Source organism: Dryobates pubescens, chromosome 1, assembly GCF_014839835.1.
Source record: "Dryobates pubescens isolate bDryPub1 chromosome 1, bDryPub1.pri, whole genome shotgun sequence".
In the NCBI taxonomy this organism is placed as follows: Eukaryota; Metazoa; Chordata; class Aves; order Piciformes; family Picidae; genus Dryobates; species Dryobates pubescens.
In genome coordinates, this window is record NC_071612.1 from 4,601,778 (window position 1) to 4,622,397 (window position 20,620).

The 20,620-nt window shown below is 50.8% G+C and overlaps 1 protein-coding gene across 5 annotated transcripts in view; it reads left to right on the plus strand.

Annotated features, from left to right (window-relative positions):
- The window catches only part of MTMR14 (myotubularin related protein 14), a 35,439-nt gene extending 14,880 nt beyond the window's left edge, over positions 1 to 20,559 (plus strand). Inside the window, exons 10-20 of one of the 5 annotated variants that reach the window (XM_054180121.1) lie at positions 1,395 to 1,461; positions 2,866 to 2,951; positions 3,249 to 3,325; positions 3,755 to 3,791; positions 5,176 to 5,246; positions 5,860 to 5,909; positions 6,136 to 6,274; positions 8,975 to 9,151; positions 16,822 to 16,977; positions 17,219 to 17,307; positions 20,214 to 20,312. In XM_054180121.1, the coding sequence (XP_054036096.1) occupies positions 1,395 to 1,461; positions 2,866 to 2,951; positions 3,249 to 3,325; positions 3,755 to 3,791; positions 5,176 to 5,246; positions 5,860 to 5,909; positions 6,136 to 6,274; positions 8,975 to 9,151; positions 16,822 to 16,977; positions 17,219 to 17,267 (909 nt within the window). In that variant the 3' untranslated portion in view covers positions 17,268 to 17,307; positions 20,214 to 20,312. Of the gene's footprint in view, positions 1 to 1,394; positions 1,462 to 2,865; positions 2,952 to 3,248; positions 3,326 to 3,754; positions 3,792 to 5,175; positions 5,247 to 5,859; positions 5,910 to 6,135; positions 6,275 to 8,974; positions 9,152 to 9,967; positions 10,082 to 16,821; positions 16,978 to 17,218; positions 17,308 to 20,213 lie in introns of those variants that run through there. The other 4 variants (XM_054180113.1, XM_054180129.1, XM_054180136.1 and 1 more) reach the window with 4 other exon arrangements.
- Positions 20,560 to 20,620: the final 61 nt, after the last annotated feature.

Below are 20,620 nucleotides of genomic sequence, written 5' to 3' on the forward strand. Positions count from 1 at the left end.
TAACAGGACCACAGCTTGTTTATGGCTAGAAACTCGTTCACTAGAATATTGAGCAGCCAGCATTTTCAAAAGGATGTTAAAAATTGAAGAGGGTGTAATAAATAGATGCAGAAATGATCTGAGGCCTGGGGGAGGTGCTTCGCTGGAAGCTGAAGTTCTCCTCCTAGTCGGCTAATCACAAAGGTGATGGAGGGTTGACTTGATTAATGTGCAAGTAGATTTGCAGGGAGAAAATACTGATTCTAAAGGACTCTTCAGTCTGGAGAAGGGAAGCTGCACAGGGAGCAGGAGCTGCAGTCTGAAATACTTTAAATAAGAAAAAGCTGTCTTGCATTTTATTTTTGAGGGTGATCTGTTGGAACAAGCTGCCAAAGGAGCGATGAGCTGTCACCCCTAATTGAGGTGCCTCTCTGAGCAAAGATGCTGCCAAGTACAAGCTGTGGGCTGTATTTGGGGCAACTGAACAAAACTTTCTGGTTTGTGCTATAGAGAGATGAGACTGGATGATTAAGTGATTCCTTCTGGCATAAGCACAAGGTTGGGTTGAATTGGGCAGATGAAAGACTTTGGAAGTATGTGTTTTTTCTGCCCCAGGCTGAGTGTGTTCCCCCTCTCCCTATTCTTTCATTGCTGTGCAGGCTTCATGGCAGAGCAATATGTTCATTGGCTGGCAGTAGTCCTCACTGTGGTTACGTGCACACAGCAAGTGGTCAGATGTCACTTGCACTACCAACACTGTCATAATGAAACCTGTGTGCCTCTCCTTGCCTTTTCATTGCCAGTGCTATTCTGTATTCCTTCAGCTGGTGCTGGCTCTGATCAGACCACTGAAATTCCCTGCATCTTCTTACAGGCCAGTGATCAAGAGTGGCAAGCTGGGGGTCATTTGTGAGGGCCAGAGAGTTCTGAGCCAGAGCGCTTGGCTTGTGGGAAAGGGCTGCTGACCTTGGCCTGCTCACCTCGTTGTGCTATTTTCATCCTGTGCACAGCTGTAATGTGGCTACCTGAGGTCAAGTGCAGGCATGCAGGGAGCTGCAGAACTGGGTCAGTGCTCTGTGGTGTTTGCTGGCTCACGTTAGTCTCTCTGAGCGTGGTCTGCTTGGAGCTTTGGGGCTGCAAGCAACAAGTTCTGTGCCAGCCAGGCAGACAGCAGAGATGGCCTTTTGGGTTTTTAACTTTGTTTTTCCAGTCTGCTGTTTTGCCCCAGAGTACCTTTTAGAGAGGACAGGGGGCTTGATTAGAGCACCAAGGGGCAGGTCTGTCACTCTGAGGAATGGCTGCAGGGTTATTTCAGCTTTGTTGTTGTTCTGGATAGAGAAGCCAAGGCAGGCCCCAAACTGTAGAGCAGCCTTTTGCTGTGGGCAGAGCCTTACCATCAGCATTTCTGTCTGCAGAGCTGGGACCTCGTACAACAGACGCAGAACTACCTGAAGCTGCTGATCTCCATCATCAATAGTGATGGTAAGGCAATTTCCTTGCTCCCAGCAATCTAAGGGAAAGCAGTTGCTCTCTCTGGAGGATCAGCTGATGGTATGAGTGCCACTGTGGATCAGTTCCTAATACAGAAGAATCACTTGATAGTTTAATTTCTGTCTCTTCAAAACAGTGTAGTGGTCCTGGTGTGTTGGGGCTCCACCTTCCCTCTTAGAGAGGGACATGCTGATTCCTTCAAAACTCTTTCCTTCTGGGGTTGAAGTGATCTCTGAAAACTGTACCTAATGTTTTACTACTTTAAATCTGAAAAGAAATACTCATGCTTCTGATGATTAGGGGTCTAGAATATCTCTCATATGAAGAAATACTGAGGGACTTGGGGCTTTTTAGCATAGAGGAGACTGGGGGGGGGGTCCTGTCAATGCTTATAATTACATGAAGGGTGGGTGTCAGGAGGATGGGGCTAGTCTTTCTTTTTTTTCAGTGGTGCCCAGTGACAGGATGAAGGAATGGGCACAAACCTGAACATAGGAAGTTTCATGTAAGCATGAGAAGGAACTTCTTTACTTTGAAGGTGGTGGAGCACCTGAACAGGCTGCCCAGACTGGAGTAATTCCAAACCCTTCTGGATGCCATCCTTTTCAACCTGCCCCAGGTCAACCTGATCTGACATGAGGGTTGGACTATGTGATCTCCAGAGGTCCCTTCCAACCCCTGTCATTCATTCTGTAACTCTCTGCTTATTGACTCTTGCTTTTATTTTGCTGGGTACCTGTGTTTTATCCCTCCAAGGCAGGGTCTCATTAGGTGCCTCTTTAAGAGCCCCTTTCATCATCTGTCATCACAGCCACCCCAACTCCTAGAAGGGTATATGCTGTCCTGTGTTGGCATCCCATTCCTTCTGGGCACTGTGACTTTGTACCTAGCACTGCTGCATAGATGGAGCACAGGCAACTACAGACTCTCCCACAGTACTTCTCTTGGAATTTTCTGGAGAGCATAGCATTTGTGCCCTGCATGTGCCTCTGCCCAGTGTGTGTTAGCAGGGAGGTTGGTGAGACTGAGGGAGTGTTCAGTTGGAGCAGGTTTCCCTTTGCTAAGGGGATAGATTATGGTAGTGGATTGCAGCTAGGCAGGTGTGCGTTCTGGGCAGCAAAGTGATGTTCATGACTAGTGACTTCATGTCCTGAAGAGCTGTCAGGACCAGGACAGCACATCAGCCAGAGCTGCTGACAGCCCAGGGCAATCTGAGCAGTTTGTTGGTGATGTATTCAAGACAGACCATTCTGGCTTGGTAGCTGGGTTCTGCTCTTGTGCCTGGGCTGTGGGAAGGGAGAGTAGCTTGTCTCTAAATTTGGCATAAAGAAAAGTCATTGCTCTTGTTATAACATCTCTTTTTTCCCCTCTCCTTCCTACCCCTGCCTGGAACAGATGACAGCGGGCTCCTGGTGCACTGTATATCTGGCTGGGATCGAACTCCTCTCTTTATCTCCTTATTGCGCCTCTCCTTGTGGGCTGTGAGTACCTGACTGACCTGCTCTTCTCTTGGGGGTGGTTCTTGGAGGACAAGTGGGTGGCTGTGTCACCAGGAAGTGGTGGTGGAGCAGTTAATGTTCCTTTTGACTATCTTGGCTTCAGAGGGGGTGTGGATTGCCTTTGCTGTGGAGCCCAGCGTGCTTTCCTGTCATCAGACACAGTATCGCAGGCAGGTAGAGCAAACTGCGTGTCTTGGGTCCCTGTGAAAGCTTCCAGCACATCATGAAATCCTGATCCCCAGTGCTGCTGCCTGAGGGCTCTTCTCATTTACTTTGCAGGATGGGCTGATCCACTCATCCCTGGAGCCATCTGAGATTCTCTACTTGACAGTGGCCTATGACTGGTTTCTCTTTGGGTAGGGCACACTAAGTTGTACTCACACGTGCATCCTGCGCAGCAGGAGAGGAGCCTTCAGGGGGTCATCTTTGGTGTTTGCTCACAACCCATGCTCATACCCTGTCCCTGGAGGTGCATGCCCCCTCCCTGGAGGTGTTCAGGGCCAGGTTGGATGAGGCCTTGAGCTGCCTGGTCTAGTGGAAGGTGTCCTTACCCACGGCAGTGGGGTTGGAACTAGGTGATCTTTAAGGTCCCTTCCAACCTAAACCATTCTATGAATCTATGAACCAAAGGGGCATATCTGGGCAGCTTCCAATGTGACAAGAGAGGCTGATGCCTTTTTTTTTTCACCTGAAGGCTCAGGCATCTGGCCATTCTTGGCACCTTATGCTCTTCTGTTGGTTCTGGCTTCCAGTGTGTGACTGAGCTTCCCTTGCTCTCTTTCCAGGCACATGTTAGTTGATCGACTCAGTAAAGGAGAAGAGGTGAGTGGTCTGGAGCAGTGGCTGAGCACTGCTTTTGTTCTCAGGGCATTTGTTCATGGTAGCAGCATTTACCACCTCCTTCTGGTAATACCCATGGTCTGGCTGGGCTCTGAAAGTATTATTCAGGCGCTGGTAATGTAAGGTAGGAGCCTTGTTCCATCACTTCCTGATGCATAAGGTGTGGAAAGGCTGCAGTTTGATGGTGTCAGTCCTGCCGGTTCCCTGCTGTGTGTTCATTAGTGTTCAGGCCCCTGCTGAAAGGAGTCTAGGACTCCTTCCTGAGCTCTTCAGCTGAGCTCTTCAGCTCAGCAGTGAGAAGGGGTGCTTAAGGCACGTGACTCCTGGGAGCTTGGAGATAAAGTTGTATGGTCTTGTGTGCCTGTTCTGAGTGCCAGCCCTCCTGCCTGGGTGCTGCAGCTGCATGTGGCTTCAGTGTCATCATGGGCTCACAGAGCAGCTTATGCTGGTTCCAGTGTGTATCTGTGGGTGCACAGATGGGTCTGAGAGGCAGTTAAGATTAGAGGAACTAATTCTCTTCAAAACTTTCACTGTTTAACTGCAAAAAACTATTACTCTGACTATAGTGTCAGTATACTGCAATATCACTTTTGGACAGAAATCAAGAGGTATGGGGAGTGTATTTTAACTCTTCTGCTACTCCCCTGTTCCTCAGACTCTCACCTCACTACGGAATCTTCTGCTTCTGAACAGCAGAGCCTGGGACCCTGACCTATTTTTCATCTTTCAGGGGTCCAGAACCACTGTATCAGTATTGCTCCTTCCCTTCATTCTTTTCTCAGAGTTTTGCAGGTTTGAGGCTGGCAGTTCAGCTCTGGTGCCAGCTTTGCCAAGTAGTTGAGGGGGGGTGCATGGCTGCCTCAAGCACTCCCTGCTCCCACTGCAGGAGGGAAAGGGCTCAGCTCTGGGTGGGTGGCAGGGGCACAGTGGGGTGAACGCTGCAGGGCAGACTGGTGCATAGCAGGGCACGAGCTTGGGACCATAAGTGCTGCAGGTACTGTGTGCTCTAACCCTGCTAGTCCTGCTGGGTTTGCTGTTTCCCTGGATGTATAAATATCATCTGGGGGGCCATCTCTTTGCCATTCTGCAGTGATGGCATCAGTACTGCCACATGCTTGAGGCATGTGTGCAAAGCACTGATAAGGAGACTTGCACACCTTCCTTTCTGGGCCTTCCCCTGGCAGGGGATAGAAGGTCAGTAAGAAAAGGCCCAGGAACGGGACGGTGGCAGCCCATGGTGCATCGCAGGCTGATAGCTGCAGATTTCTCACTATCTCCTTCCTGCCAGCTCCTCCCCACCAAGATAAGAGGCTGCAGGCAGCCTCGGGTTCATTCCTGAACCACTCTTCTCTCTCCCTTTGCTCAGATTTTCTTTTTCTGCTTCAATTTTCTGAAGCACATCACCTCTGAGGAGTTCTCTGCTGTGAAGTCACAGAGGTAAGGAGCCTGTGCCTGCTGCTACATGGGCTGCAGAGCCAGGGAGCTTGTTAGTGCTGTTTCTTTGGGGAGATGGAAGCCCTGGTGTCCTGGCCCAGTTTTCCTTAATTTATTCTGCACTCTGAAGGCTGCAAAATGGGGCCGAGGCTTATGAGGTGCCATGTTATGCTCTGAAAAACTGTCCATGCTGAAATGTGCTCTCTTCTTAATGACTGTCCGTGGCTGCTGTAGCAGGGGTGAACCCAGAGCTCTGTGCTCAGGCTCAAGCAGGTTCCCTCAGGTGCTGCTGCGGGGGGCGGGGTGGCTGCTTTCGGTCAGATCGCTAAACCTTAACCCCTTCCTGTTTCAGGAGGGGCAGAAAGAAACAAAGGCCACCTTGGAGGCTCTTAAATAAGCACATCTGCCTGCAGCCTGTTGCCACCCTCTCAGAGCACAGGGTGTGTGGGCTGGGACTGTCAGGAAAGTCAGATACTGCACAACTGCCCCATCTTCTACCCCTGCACAGTGAACTCCCACTGCTCTGATCCACTGTATGCTACAAGAGATCTGGCTGTGGCCAGCTTCCACACAGCCCTGAAGCATGGCTGGAGTAATTTTGTCTTTCTTTCCCTAGAAGGAAGAGTTTGCCAGCTGGCTTCACCCTGGAAGAGATCTGCATGCTCAGTGAGTGCTGCTGCCAAGCATCAGCACCCCTGGGTGCTGGTAACGGTTGATCGCTTAGGGGCTTGGGTTTCCAGCATCAAGGTGACTACAAATGGGTATGCTTCCCTTGGGGTCTCTCAAGAATGCAGCCCCAGGGCATGTAGGAAGTGTGTTGCTTGAAAGGAGAGAAAGTGAATGAGACCAAGCTGGCCTTCAGGTAGCTCTGTTTGTATTTTTTTTCCTCCAGAGCAGAGAGACCGAGGCAGCACCACAAGTCTGAGCAGTGACTTCTCCCTGGGGATGGAAAGTTCCCCTGGAGCAGCTGGGAGCTTCACCTATGAAGCAGTGGAGCTGATGCCAGCAGGAGCACAGGCTCAAGCAGCATGGTGAGGAGCTAACCAGGCAGTGGGCTGCACAACCAAAGGGGCAGGCTCTGAACACAGTAGAAAAGATATTTCTGAAGCCCCTCATCTTCCAAGTGTGCTTTCTGTTGCATGTGTCCCTTACAGTGGAGGGTGGAATTTGACTGTAGGAGGCTTTGCTGCAACTTGTGCCACAGAACTTCAGTGCCAAAAATTGGAGACCACCCCATGTCAGAGAGTATCAAGCTACTGTGGAGCTGAAATTTGTCCCCTGAGAACAGGAAATCAACTTTATTTCATTTTCACCAGTTTCACTGTTAAACTTCAGCCAGAAAGGATTTCATTACTTTAGAAAGATGGTTCCAAACTACCAGCAAAATTACATTTGGCAGGAGCCTCCCTAGGGAAAAATGGAAACAGTTTAGCTGCCCTAAAATGAGGCTTAATCAGTTTATGGAAGAGATTAGACAGGGGAGTGTCTGCGGTGAGCGAGTGGCCTGGTGGCCAAGAATCCCCTCTAAATCTTAGCCCCTCCAACAGCATGAGGTATGTGAGCTGAAAGCAGGTTGCAGTCTGCAGTGCTGCTTAGAGATACTGCTGGGAGTGGGGGAGAAATTAAATTCTCAGTGCTCCAAATTGGTAGAGGGTCACATAGGACTCACCTAGGGATGCAGGTATCTGTCTGGAAGTAGGGACTGGGGAAGGTGTCTCTGTTCTGGGACAGGCATTGTGTCTGCTGGTGGAGCTGGTGGTGCTGTTTGGGGATTTCAAAACCTTGCTGTAGGGTTGCCCCCCTCAGTTTAATTTTTCTCTCCTCTCCCTCAGCTCATGTGAAGGAACTATTTTATATTGCAATTATTTTAAATTAAATCTAGGTTGTGCTGGAGGCAGTTGGAAGTCCTCTGGGACTGAGCCTGCAGCCATGCTAGTGGCAGCAGCCTTTCTAAAGCATGTTGTGATTCAATTTATAAAATGCTGAAGAGGAGAAGAGAGACTCTTCCTGCAGAATCATAAAGTAGAGATGGAGAGTTCCAAACTGCTTGCCAGGTGAGCAGAGCCCTCTTTACCACACAGAGCTCACCTATCCACAGCAAGATGACAGCAGCAAGTAGAGAACAACTTTCCACTTGCCTGGCTGCAGGGTAGTAAACTGGAAGCATTTGGGTTGCTCTGAGTGCTTGGGACACACAGAGTAGATCCTGCAGCACAACCCATGGTTTTCACAAGATGTGAAAAGGCCAGAGTGTGCTGGGAGAGATCTGCTGCACTTGTGTGGACTTAATTTCATGATGTGTTTTCTGACTCTGGTTTGGTCTCATTCCTGTTAGACGTCAGGTTGTGTTGCAGCTAGCTGCTGCTACCACAGGGGTGGTTTGGGCCCATGCTGTGGGCATAAGCTTGGGGAAGGGAAGGCTGTGACATGAGTCTTTAGTGAGGAAGCTGGGTACAGGTGTCTTGCTGCAGGCTGTTGTGGCTGTGTAGTCTGGAGAACAGGTAGGACTTGCTACAAGCTAGGTGAGCTGGGCTGTGCATAGCATGAGTGAGGAGAGGGGAGAGAGTGCTTCATTGTGTTGTCCTGAAAACCAGTGGCCCTGAGGTCGCCTTGTAGGGAGAGGCATTTGGGTTTTAGCTGTGCAAGTCTGTTTCTGCAGGCTGTGCCTGGAGATGTTGGCAGCTATGATGACATGCGATGAATAATGCTTGAAAAGGGCTGTGGTGTGATGCTTGAGGGTGGACACACTTCAAGCAATGACATGAGGATATCGTGCTTCCCACAGTACAATGAACCTGTCTGAAGCTGCACTTAGTGACAGTGCTCAAGAGCTCAGTCAAAGCTGAGATGCCTTCCCAGATTCCAGGAAAAACATCATCTTTATTCCTCGAGTTTGCTTGCTTTATACTTTTCCTTTTTACTTGTGTACATAGGGAGGTCTTCATCCAGTTCACTGTGGTTTTGGGAGGGGAAAAAATCTTGGGACTCTTCCAGAAGAGGGGAGGGGGGAATGTAAGAAAGAAAATCTGAACATGAAGCAGCAGTGACATGGATTAGTTCCAAATGCATGTGTCTGTTCAGCACCTGAGCTAAGGCCTGATGCAGCACTGGACAGTGAATTGCCCCCAAGTCTGAATGTTCTGGCTAGAAACAGCCAGAGCAGTTCCAGGCTGTCAGCACAGACAGGGAGAGAGGACTGAAATGCACCTATATCTGGAGTGACTGTCAATTCTGAGCATGTGGTCAGAAGTGTGGTCACTGGTGCCTGGAGAGCGTCCCTGAAAGGGAAAACAAGAGTGGTGGTGTGTCCCTGTCGCCCTCACCAGCATGCACAAACACCTGCCTGGGCTGAGCCCCTTGACTCATACACTCTGTAGAGTTGGAGCAGATTGACATTGTCTGTCCCTGCTGGGAGGCCCCTTGCTTGAGGCTTTTTTACTGCTAGGCTAAACAAAGCAGTGGTTGTATGTGTGTGGGCTGATACATTCTCCCAGCTCTGATTTCCAGGTCACGTGGATGGTGATCTACAAAAGAAAGGGCTGAGCTGAGTTGAGCTCAGTGTACCCCCACATCACATTTGTGACTTAGGGCTCCTTGGGAGGGAGGAGGGCAGTTTCACTGGGAACAGGAGCTTGTAGCTGCTGGGGTACAATCCAGCCTGTTGTGGAAAGGCTTCCCAGGTGGAGTATGTGGGAAAGCTAGCTTTCTCACCCGAGTCCTCCATCCCACAGGAGGAAGAGCTGTGCATCATCACCCCAAGCAGTGCTCTGGAGCAGGGCACAGCAGTCTGAAGACAGGCTGCCTTCTGCAGGGATGGGTGAAGTCAAGTCCTCCAGCTCTTCCTCATCAACCCACTCTGATAACTTCCTGAGGATTGGAAGCAGCCCACTGGAAGTGCCCAGGTCCAGGTGAGATGGGACAGAGTAGAGCATTTCTCAGCAAAATGAGTGTCTGGTAAAGAAAGCTTAGGGCTGCACATGTGTGGCTCTGAGAATGCTGGAGTCCTCATATCTGTATCTACAAGCAAGGCTCAGGAGGCCTGTTCCTCTCTAGCCTGACCTTGTGTGAAATGCTGGCCATTAAACACAGAGACTCCTGCCTTGGCCCATTTATTGCAGTGAGGAACTGTGCCAATAACTGCTGGGTGTCTGTTCTGCCTGTCCTCAGCATATGCCTCAACTCCACAAGCTCTGGCATCTCTGCATCTTGCGTGCTTGGAGCTTACAGCACTTCCTCTGTCAAATGCATCCTCAGGGGTTTGAAATGGCTGTCTTGTGGGGGGGAGGAAGCCTTTCAAACCAAGCAGACCTCACTCTGCATCTATCCTGTCTGCCTTTCCACCTGCTGACCTTCCTGACACTGCAGGGCAAAAAAAACCCACCTCTGGGTGCTGGTGGCAAGCAGAGGTAGAATCTGCTGGGAGCAAGCTACCAGCACTATGCCAGCACAAAAGATTTCACCCATAAGGCCGTGTGCTCCTGCTGGGCAACCGGGAAATGGGGACCGTGGACCTGAGTCTGATCTCACACCGTAACAAAGGGTTTTCCGGCACCCTTCTGGGGTCTGGTGCTGCAGTAGGGCACAGCTCAGTGGTGAGCTGGGCAAGGGAAGAAGGAGCAGATCCTGTGCAGCAAACACCATGTGTTTAGGCCAACAGGGGATAAAGAGCCTCTTAGATAAGAGGTTGCTGCTAACAGCATCAAACACTTTGGTATTCTCTGCAGGTTTGCCGATGAGTCTCGTTCTAACGATCCCCTTCAAAAAACAGCCACCGGCCAAATTTTAGTAGTCTCTCATCACATGGAAAATAAAATGACAAACAAGTGAAGTACTGAAAATTTATAAGACTTTTGTACCAAGTTTCTTATTTCCAGAGCAAAATTGCTCTGACAGTTTTCATAAATGATGCTAACTGCTGTCCCTTGGGAAAGAGATCATAGGATGGGTTTGAGCTGTTGCTGAGACCCACCTCTACGTTCCCTGTAAGATGAAACAAGTCTCCCAAGAGAAGAAAATACTGGAGAGAAAGCAGCTTGTCATGGGGGCTGCTTTTGTTCACAGCAGCAGTGCCACAATTCCCATGTGTGGCTGTTCAGCACAGGGCTGGTGGCAAGCTTGCAGCAGTGCTGCGCAAGCAGCGGTTCATAATGCTTCAAACAGAGCGAAGAGGAGTTGGCAGAGGAGCACCATGGGAAGAGGCTGAGCACACAGTCCCTGGGATTTGTGTTCCAGCTCAGAGCTGGTAAAGCCAGCAATTCTCTTTCCTCTGGCTATGTTTGGATGAGGTGTCTGTAAGCTTTTGAATGACTAGTGCCCAGCAGTGTTGAGAAGTGGCACCCCCAGGGCTTGAGGCAGCAAGTACAGGCATGAGGGGGAAGATTTACTTTCAGGCCAGAGTGCCCGTGGGTAGCTATGCCCTATGCCCAGTAACTAACCCTGAGAAGGATTTGCTGTCTTCTGTTATTGTAAGAGGTAAACATTCTGTGAAATCCACTGTAAACACTTTTTGGCCTTTGGAGTAGCTCCTGCCATGGCACAAAGCCTTTATAACCCTTCAAAGCAACAAGACTGCACCAGCCCACTGCCAGTCCCTGATAACTTCTGTGAACAAGGCAGTGTGAAGGGCTAAAAAAAAAAATACAGAATGGGGGAATGGGAGGTAAAAGGAGAGCCCTTACCTGGGACAGGAGAAGGGAGTCAGTTGTGAAGCTGAAGGGGTGAGGGTGGCTACATACAGAGATGGTTAGCCTGCTGCACTCATAGTGGGTGGAGACTGTATGCCTGCCTCTATGCTCTCCATCTCCAGTGTCACCAGGTTTGCCCTGCTCCACTCAGTGTGCAGGCTGGAGGAAATAAGCCTAAGAGACCCTGCAGGACATGGGTGGAATTGTCAGGGCAACAGCCGAACTGAACTGCTCTTTCAAACCAAGTCTTTTGGTACATTGATGCTCCTTTGCCTCCTAGTCCATTGCCAGGTCAGTCAGAGTGTGCCTTGCCTGCTTCCCTGGGGTAGCACTGCTAACAGCTCTGCTAGCTAAGGACTTGAGCAGTGCCTTGCCTTGTCAGATGCTGACATGGCTTGCACATTTTGGAGCCTGAATGTGCTCTTTTCTCCAGAGAGAGGAATTATGTTGCTCCACTTGGCTTTGGTCTGCCTGATGTTAGTCTGAATTTGTCTGGTGAGCTCCAGGCAGGTAATGGATAATCACAGTACCTTCAGCCACCATTTTCCATCCTGAAGGACAGGGCAAGTCCCAGTATGGGTGGAGAAGGACCTGTGATGGAAGGGAGAGGTAAATTGTGTCCCTTCCCACCCTGACAAATAGTGGGACTAGTGATGGAAAGGCTGGAAAACTTATCAGGATGCCAGAAACACCTTTATCTCTACAGTGCTGCTGGCAGGTTAACACCCAAGGCTCTCCAGATGAAGAAACTACTGTGCTTGACTTCCTAATCTTCTGGTTGTGTGGCCATAGCAACAAAACACTTAACCACTGCAGCAGCAGTTGGGGGAAAATGGTTGCTTATAAAATGCCAGCAGGCATCCTTCAGGTAGTTCACGTGAACAGTCCAGGTGCGGGCAGGCAGGGGAGCTCTGGAGGGAACAGGAAGGCAAGCAACAGAGAGGGAGGAGCAGAGCTTGGGGTGTGCTGGGGTGCCCTGAAGGAAGGGATCATGAATGGTGAGTCAGACAGGGGGAGCCAAGCCCCACTTCTGACTGGGCCATGTCTGCAGGCTGCAGCTGACGTTGCCTCACCAGCTTGTCTCCTGAGTCCTACTCTCATCTGGAGGTCCTGGGTACCCAGAAATCCTGGGATGGTTCCTATTAGGAAAAGCAGTGCAAGACAGATGCCTTTGTCTAACTCTTCCTAGCTTATCCCAACACATCTGCTGAGGGCAGGCACACAAAGATACCACTTAGATTATTTGCAGAGTAGGACAAGGTGCTGCTAGCTCTACAAAGAGGGCTCCGAGTGTGGCAGACGGTGTGCATTGAATCGAACTCCCTGTGTGTGAGTGGGTAGCTGTTTGCAAGCTGTGTTCTGTGTTTGCATTTGACACTAATAGTCTGAGTGTCCCTTGACACTGCAGAAAACCCCTGTGTCTGTGCTGGGGATTTGTGTGTGTGTACAGAGCACTAATGTGGATTAGTGGCTGGATAATCTTTGGGTGAACGTGCTTTTACTAAGTCAATTAAACAAAACCCAAAGTACCACGATCTCGAGTCAAGGACTTAAATCACAGAATCAACAAGGTTGGAAAAGACCTCAAAGATCATCAAGTCCAGCCTGTCACCCAAGACCTCATGACTACTAAACCATGGCTTCAAGTGCCATGTGCAGACCCTTTTTGAACACCTCCAGGGACGGTGACTCCACCACCTCCCTGGGCAGCACATTCCAATGGCTAACAACTGTCTCTGTGAAGAACTTTCTCCTCACCTTGACCCTCATGGAGGGTCTGCTTTGGTCAGCAGCCACAGAAAACTCACTTCCTTAAAGGGCTGCAGGTGATTCAGCTGAAGGACTGGAAGGGATGCAGTGAACACAGAGAGGGATGGAGAAGCTGCTGTTCCTTGGCTCTGGGTGGTTTGTCGATAGCGATAGGACTGCACGTGTGCTGTGTGTCTTGCTCCTTACAGCCACCTGACTTGGAAGCTGCATCTACAGTGTGACAACCTGGGATAGCAACTGCAGCAGGACAGGAATTGTGTATGGGAATGGCTTCTGGAATTGTTGTGCCACAAAATGGCCTTGTGGGCCAGCACGTGACTGTGCTGCAACTGAAAACGTACTTGCAGAGGACTGGCTGCTCAGGCTGGTACAGCTCAAACACAGCCTGTAGAGAGCTGCCTGGATCCAGCCAGGGCTCTCAGCACAGCTCTCTGCCAAGTGCTCCCTGCCAACATTTCCCACGCAAAGGTGGGAAGGGCTGCCCTTTCCTCCAGGTTGCCACAGTCTGTCTGCACGTACGGTACCTGCCTAGCGCCTCGCTCTGAGGCACAGAGCAGGTGTTGGTAAATAAGCTGCTTCCCCACAGCCCTGTGGCAAGTGAGTGGGGGCAGCACAGGGCAGAATGAGAGCTTAGCTGTGGGCATTTGGCACTCGTCTTGGTTGCATATTAGGAAAGGGAAAGATCCCTGACTGCTGCTTTGCCTCCAGTATTGCCTCTCCTGTGGTAGGCAAGTGTCCCTGTGCTCTGAAATACTCTGTGTTGTGCAGCATGTTGCATGGGAAGCACTGACCTAATTAAAAGGAACTGTTCCAGGCTAGGAGTTGCCAGTTACAGCCTGGTAGAGGTCCTTCCCTGTGTGAAGGAACAGATTGCAGCTCATCTCTGTTTTGCTAATCTAATTTTGTTAATCTTGCACTTTTGAGGGAGTTTCTTCCCACTCGTGGACCTGAAGAGGTGGGTGTGTGAAGCTCACTTTCATTCTCTTTCTGTCTGCCTTTAGATGTCTGTGGCAGAGACACTGACTTGAAGACTTGGTGTATCTCATCTCCCCCAACCATGTCAGATTTGCTGTTGTTGTCCAGCTAATTCCCAAGACCCTGTGCACTGCCCTCACAGCTAGACAGCCTCTGGCATGGCTATAATGTATTGCAAACCTGTTGTTCTTATAGACATGGAGACCAACCTCTGTGTGCCAGCAGCCCAAACTTGCTCTGGCGGTCTCGCTGAAGCCCTTTGTGGGCCTCTGCAGCAAGACTTTACAAGGAGTCTTGAAGAGCAAAAGTAACAAGAATACTTTCACCTCTGCACTGGAATACAGATACCCAAAAGATTTGGTCTTGGTCTCAAGCCATGCTCAGCTGTGAAGCAGCTCTGCTGCCCTTGCAGTGTAAATGCATGATTTCCCCTGCCATGCCTTCCCTGCCCGTCTCACCCAGCCTTGGACCTTGCAGTCTCTTGAGCCTGTTCAAGATGCTCGTTGGTTGTGACACTTCTTCAGGAGTCTCCCTTGGGGACAGAGGGGAAGGTCTGCCATAATGTGTTTGCTCTGCTGGCTAGGCTCAGACATCTAATCCATGAGAGGGATGACCTGGACTCATTGCAAAGTCAATCAGTTTATTCAATTAATTAGCAAGTGTTTATTCTGCTGCCTGGAGGCAAGATACAGAATTGGCTGCCTTAAACTCCTAGACTCCTGCACTAGGAGGTCAGATGTAACTTTACTAAGTTTCCATAGCTGCTTGACAGCGTCAGGGCCACCAGGAAGGGTTAAGAAGACAGCCACTGAGAGCCCATCTTGTGGGAGGTACACAGTGCTTCTATCAGCCTGTCCAAGAAAGGATTCAAGAGGTGACTTGATCCACCTCCAAGAGGTGGTATAAGACAATCTAATCTTAGCTGCCAACCATGGATGGTGACCAGCAGCCTGAAGCTGAGGCTGTATATATATTCTGTTCTTCTCTAGCACAGACTTATCTGACCAGTGTGGTTTGTGATTCTGTGCAGAGGCACATTTTTACTGTCCCTGGGGCCCTACTCCTTTGCTTGGCACATGGGCACAGTCTTCTAAGCAGGCTCCTGATACCACTCTCCCTTTGCAACAACTGCAGAGCTCTGCTTAGTTCTTTTCACTTCCACATGGAGGTCCTGCTCTAGCCCAAGCCCACCCATGCCATCCAGACTTGTTCTCTTCAAAGCCTTTGTTTCTGTCTGCTCCCAAACCTGTCCTCTATTCAGCAGCTCATTACTTTTCTGACAGAATTGTGTCCCTGTCTACTTTCAGCCCAAGCCCACTGCCTATAGACCTCTTAGCTGCTTTAACTACAGTTGTTATCACTGCTTGTGACACTCCTGTCTGGCTGTGCTATGCTCTCAGGGAGGTGACATCCTCCCTTCTGCACTGAAGCAGTGTTCCTCTATGTTTCTCCCTGACTTCCTGCACTGTTCCCACAGTGCTTCCAGCATGACACTGTGCTCTGGGCCTAAATTTCTTCAGCTTTACCTTCTGAAGGTAAAGAGGGATAGATGTTACTGAACAGCTGCTTTCTTTCCCTTATGAATTCCTTGCTTCCCAGGAAAAGTTATCACTGTCTCATCTCCAGAAGGTGCTGCAGTTCCCCTTTTAGTGACATGCCTTTGTTCATAGTGTAGTGCTCTGTGTCCAGGGAAGATACCTGCTGGTAAGCAGGGGTTCTCCTGATACCCTCAAGCTCACTCTTCTGTTCACTACACAGAGAACAACAGTTGTACAAGGCAGGTGGATCCCTGCTCTTTAAATGTTGTGATGCCCTTCCAGAGAGTGGTATTATCCTAAGCTGCAGCTGCAGGAGTGTCAACACTGTGACAAAAAGCTGACATGCAAGGAACTGCATGGCTTCTCCTTCTCTACTTGTGCAGCCAGCTCAGGACCATGCTTCAGACTTCTCAGGCTTGGCCATATTGATCAGACCAGTTAAATGGCAGCCTGGGAGTTAGATCGATATTGCAGATTCATTTACTGCTGTGCACCTCTCCCCACCCTTGCCTTCCAGTCTCACTGAGGTCCTTCTTGCTGTGGGAGATCCTGTCTCTGTAACTGTTCTCCTGGTCTCTTGGGGAGCAGCTGCAGTGCGCCACTGCTATTCTTAGCTGTGAAGACAGCATGCAAGTACCTGGCCTAGCAGAGCTGTAGCTGGTGCACTGCTATCTGCCCAGCAGATCTCAGATAAATTATCCAGAAGATCTCAGTAGTGTGTAATTGAGTAGCTCTGTCACAGGCTGTGCTTCCAGCAATGTACACTCTGCTGTGCAGCAGGGCACAGTAATTGCTTGTTCCCTGAAAGCCAAGAGCTCTGGGTTCATCTGAAGTGATTGTGCCTCCTTCTCTGAGATTTTGGAGGGAGTCCTCAAATTCACTTACACAATGTCATGCTTCCTTCTTTCCTGGTGGGAGGTTGCATACATCAAGCAATTACCATCCTTTGTCTGTTTTTCCTGTCCTAAAGATATTTTGCCACCTGATTTCTGGCACAGTCCATTCTTCTGACACAGGAATGAAAAGATCTTATGATGCTGGGAGGGGGAGCATGTTCCAGGGAAACATCTTGAGCAGTGACTGGCTTTGTTCAAACCAGGTGTTAATGCTTTGGAAGTGATCTGCTTTCTAACAGCTGCTGGACCAAGGATCTCTACACTAACCAAGTCGCAACCTTGATTCTCCATCAGCCCTTGCTGCTGCCCTGGGATGTGCTAACAGCTACAACAAGCAACAGGGGTATGCCCCTTGTACAGCACAATGTCTGCATCTGAGAGATTTGGGGCAGGACGTGATGCTGCATCTCACTAATGGGTTTCACAGTTCTGCATGGCCATCTGCTTCTTGCTGGCTCTGTCCTGTCCAGCTCTCGGTGCGCTCCTGCTGCTTTCTCAGCCACAGCCAGCTTGGCTCTCCCCTTGCTTTCAAAGGAAAAGCTTGTCCTAGAGCCCAGCCAGAGCTGCATGGTGCACCCTGGTCCCCGAGTGTCAAGGCTGCTGGCACAGGCGCTGCTGGCAGCCCGCCCAGCGGGTCCCTGGCAGCGGTGTTGCAGGAAGGCATGTGGCAGGATGACCTGACTGATCGTGCCGTCTCCCTCTTTCTCTGCCCCAGATCGGCCGACCATTCTCTGCCCGGATCTTCCGTTTCCACAGACTTTGGCAGCTGGCAGATGGTGACAGGGTGTGGCAGCATTCGGGAGCAGGCAATCCTGAGCGCGGACGCCGCTCTCCCTTGCAGCTTCCCGGATGAGTTCCCTAGCACTTGCCTGTAAGTGTCTCAAATGCAGGGCCTCTCCTTGGGTCTCTCGACTGGCTGCAAGTGCTGAAATTGTTATCAGCCTGGCACTTTTGAAGAAGCCTGCGAGGCCGTACCATAACTGTCCTGTCTTCTCTGCCTTGATGTTTTCCATCCAAAAATTCAATCATAGAGCACTCTTTGCTTATGCTGAACTCAGAAAGAAAACAGCATTTCCTCTGCCTAATGATGGGGGGCACTTTGCTTTCTGTAGGAAGAAGAGGCTTTTCTCTCTTCTCCGAAGACGCTGCATTTGGGCATAATCAAGTGTGTCTGAGGATGCATGCTTGTCAGGACAGGCTGGTAACCCAGTTTTTCTTGCTTTTGGATATTGCTTATCTCCAGCTCCCCACTGGGGTCAGATCCTTGCTGCAGTGAGAGAGGGGCTTCCCTTCCATCAACCTGATTTTCTCTGACCGTGTGCAGCATTATTTGCTGTCACTGTCTGGCCGGTGCAGAGCAGCAGAGACTCTGCGTTCTGCCGCATCCTGCCTTGTAAAATGGCTGGGAGGCAAATGTTCCACTCCAAATTGAAAGCCACCTTTGTGGAAGCTTGAAAGACAGGAGGTGCACTTCAATTGCTGTTAGAGGAGAATCTTGGCTTGTACCTTTAAACTGCAGACTCTCAATCAAGGAACTGAAATGGCAGGCCAGGGGCTGCCGCTAGCTAGTTTTGCTGCCAGACATTTGCAGTCCTTTACCAAGATCTGAGTGTGTGCTTTGGAGACAGAGAGCAGGCAATGTGAAAGCTAATGTCTCCTGAGTGACAGGCTAGCAGCCCTGGCTTGCCTTCTCTTGTGGCTGTGAGCCGTGCCAGTGAGCAGAGTGGAGCAGCTGCCCCCAGATTGTGGTGAAACTAAAAGACCCATGAATTGGTAGATCAAAAAATCAACAGAGGTGTCAGATGTGGCCTGGCTGGGATTTGCTTTCCTTTCCTGAGGATACACCGAGCTGTTCCTGCAGGTGTTTGGAAATGGGTGAAGAAGCAGAAGGGACTGAAGGATGGGTGTCTGAACTAGGAACTACTTTAGTGTACTCTGAACCTGGTTGTACTTGGTGACTGTTCATTAGCAGTGAGTTGTTGCTGTCCTTGGAGTTAGATCTAATGTCAGAACAAGGAATTCAGGACACAAACATGATCTGCTCTGGATCCTCCTGTGTTGATGTGTTTTGGCTCATGTGGTTTGGAATCTGGCTGCTGGGGGCAGCCAGGTTCAAAAGGAGGGGCGCAGCAGCAGCACTTCTCCCTTGGGTATGCAACAGATGCTGCAAGTGCTCTGCCCTGTTCAGCTCTTCACCAGAGCTGTGGGGTAGTCCAGGGCTGGGGACTGCTCAACTGCAGGTGCTGGGACCAGGCAGTGTGCAAAAGGGATGAAGAGTTCCCAAGAACATTGTGTTGAGCTTCACTCGGGACCTCCACTCTCTCTGCTCTGCCTCAGCTCCGTTTGCTCAGGAGCCCATTGTGGTTTTAGCCCAGTTTTTCACAGCCCAGCACAGTATGAGTTTTTGGAAAACTAAATTCTGTTTAAGTTCCCACTTTACATCTCAGCTGGCAGCAGCTCGATGAAGGTACGCTTTTCACAGCCTATTTCTTGTGCTTGTGTGCAGCTTGTCAGGGCTTACTTTGAGCTGGGGCTTTGACAGCCTCCTCTCACCCTGCACCCTAAGCTGCAGAGGAGCTTGCAGGCTGTAGGAAGTGTAGCAGGGCAGAGCATCAAGGGTTTGGCAAGGAAGCACAGCCTGCCTCGCTCGTTCAACTGCTCCGAGGGAAATGGTACAGCTGTTCTGCAGGGTTTGGTGTCAGGCAGTGGCCAGCAGTTTGACCCTGTGCTCTCACTCCATGAAAGAAGCTTAAGAGTCTAAATACAAAACTTGCCCTGGGAAGAGGTGTTGAGAGCCAGAAGACCCAGAACCTAACTGCTGCATGCCCTCACTTACCTCTGTGTGTGACATTTAAGATCACTGCAAGGAAGTCCTGCTTTCACACACTTATTTCTAATGCTAGCAGGTCTGTGAGTTCCACGTCCGAATTAGACTACCAAAAGCATCTTTTAAATGTGGTTAGGTATGTTGCCTTTTTCCTTTGCCCTCTGGCTTCTCTTTATTATCAGGCACCGTAAACAGCAGCCCCATTGGCTGCCTCAGCATCGCTTGCTGTTTATAGGCCTCCCACCAGATCCTCTTGCTGCTGTTTCCGGACCGAAGCTGTTGGCTGTGGGTGGTTAACACTTCCATTCAAATGAGCTGTGCCAATTTATAGCCAGCCCAGGCACTGGAGAGATTAAAGAGAATTTTTTATGGGGAAGGTTCGTGCTGTGCCCTTGAGATGACCTTTGAGGAATGTCTTATTCTCTCTGGGAACCACCAGCACATTGCAGAGGAACTGCAGCAAGGACCCTTTCAGGCCAGAGCTGCCCCTGAACCCTAGTCTTGCTTTCCGTCTTGCTTTCCCTTGCTCCCTTGGCTGAAATACCTCCTTCCATCTGCTCTCTTATCCCCAACCCTACCCAGTTGCATGGATCAGCTGGAGAGAAGAGCAGGTCCTGGGGGAAGCCATGCCCTACTCTGCAGACAGCCCCCCTGCTTACAGAGAGCAGCCCAGCCAGAAGTAAAACACCTCTCTGCTTTCCTCTTTCCATGCCTGGAGCACTCCCTGGGGCTTCTGTCACCTTGTCTGCCCCTTCTCACCCCCACTCCCTCAAAGCTGTCTGTGCTGGCACAATCACCAGAGGCTGGGCCCTGGGAAAGCACAGGGGACAATCATAAACAGATTGGAGGCAGCTGTCCAGGCATGGCACATGTGGACAGGCTCCATGTGGGAACACCATACAAGGAGGGGAGGGAGCCAGCACAGGGGCTGATGTCAGCCAGCACCTGCCTGGCAAAAGCTGTGCTGAGTGATCCATGGCCTTGTAAGCACCATGGTGGTGGGAAACACTGATGGAGTGAAGGTGGAGATGGAGAGGAGAGCCTGAGGCTGGGGATGGGAAAAGGCTGCACTGGAGACTGCAGGGTTAGGCTACTGTAGCTGGAGCCTTTGGGTGCTATCACTGCCTCTGGCATTGGAGCCCTCTAAAGCTCCACAGCCATCCTGGTGCCATGACCAGAGCCCCACCAATGCTGCCAGCCTCCTGCCCTCCATCAGGGGTGGGAGCTGGGCTGAGGAGCAGGATGGCAGTAGTTGCTGACCTCCCTCTTCTCTCTTCTAGGCTAGTGTCGGCAAGTGACCGTGAGTCCCGGTTGGAAGAAGTGCGTTCCGCGTTTCTGGCCAGCTACAGCAGGACCATCGGTCTGAAGGCCGTGCCCCCCAGCTCCTCGGGGGCTATTGGTGGCCTCCTCGAGCAGTTTGTGCGGGGCGTGGGACTGAGAGGCAGCAGCACGCTCTAAGCACTGGCTGGAGAACGCGGGTTGGTGCGTCCCAGTGGCCGAGCCCCTGGACTGCCTTTCCCGGCGAAGGTCCCCAGCGCCCACTGCTGCCCACCCCTGCCTGTGGCTGGAGGAGCGTGGTGGGCTCCGGCAAGTCTCTACAGTAAAGACACCCGAGCTGTGCCCTCTCCTGTCTCCTGTCTGAGCTGCGGGGCTGAACTGGGGGGCGGCGGCGGCGGTAGGAGCCGCT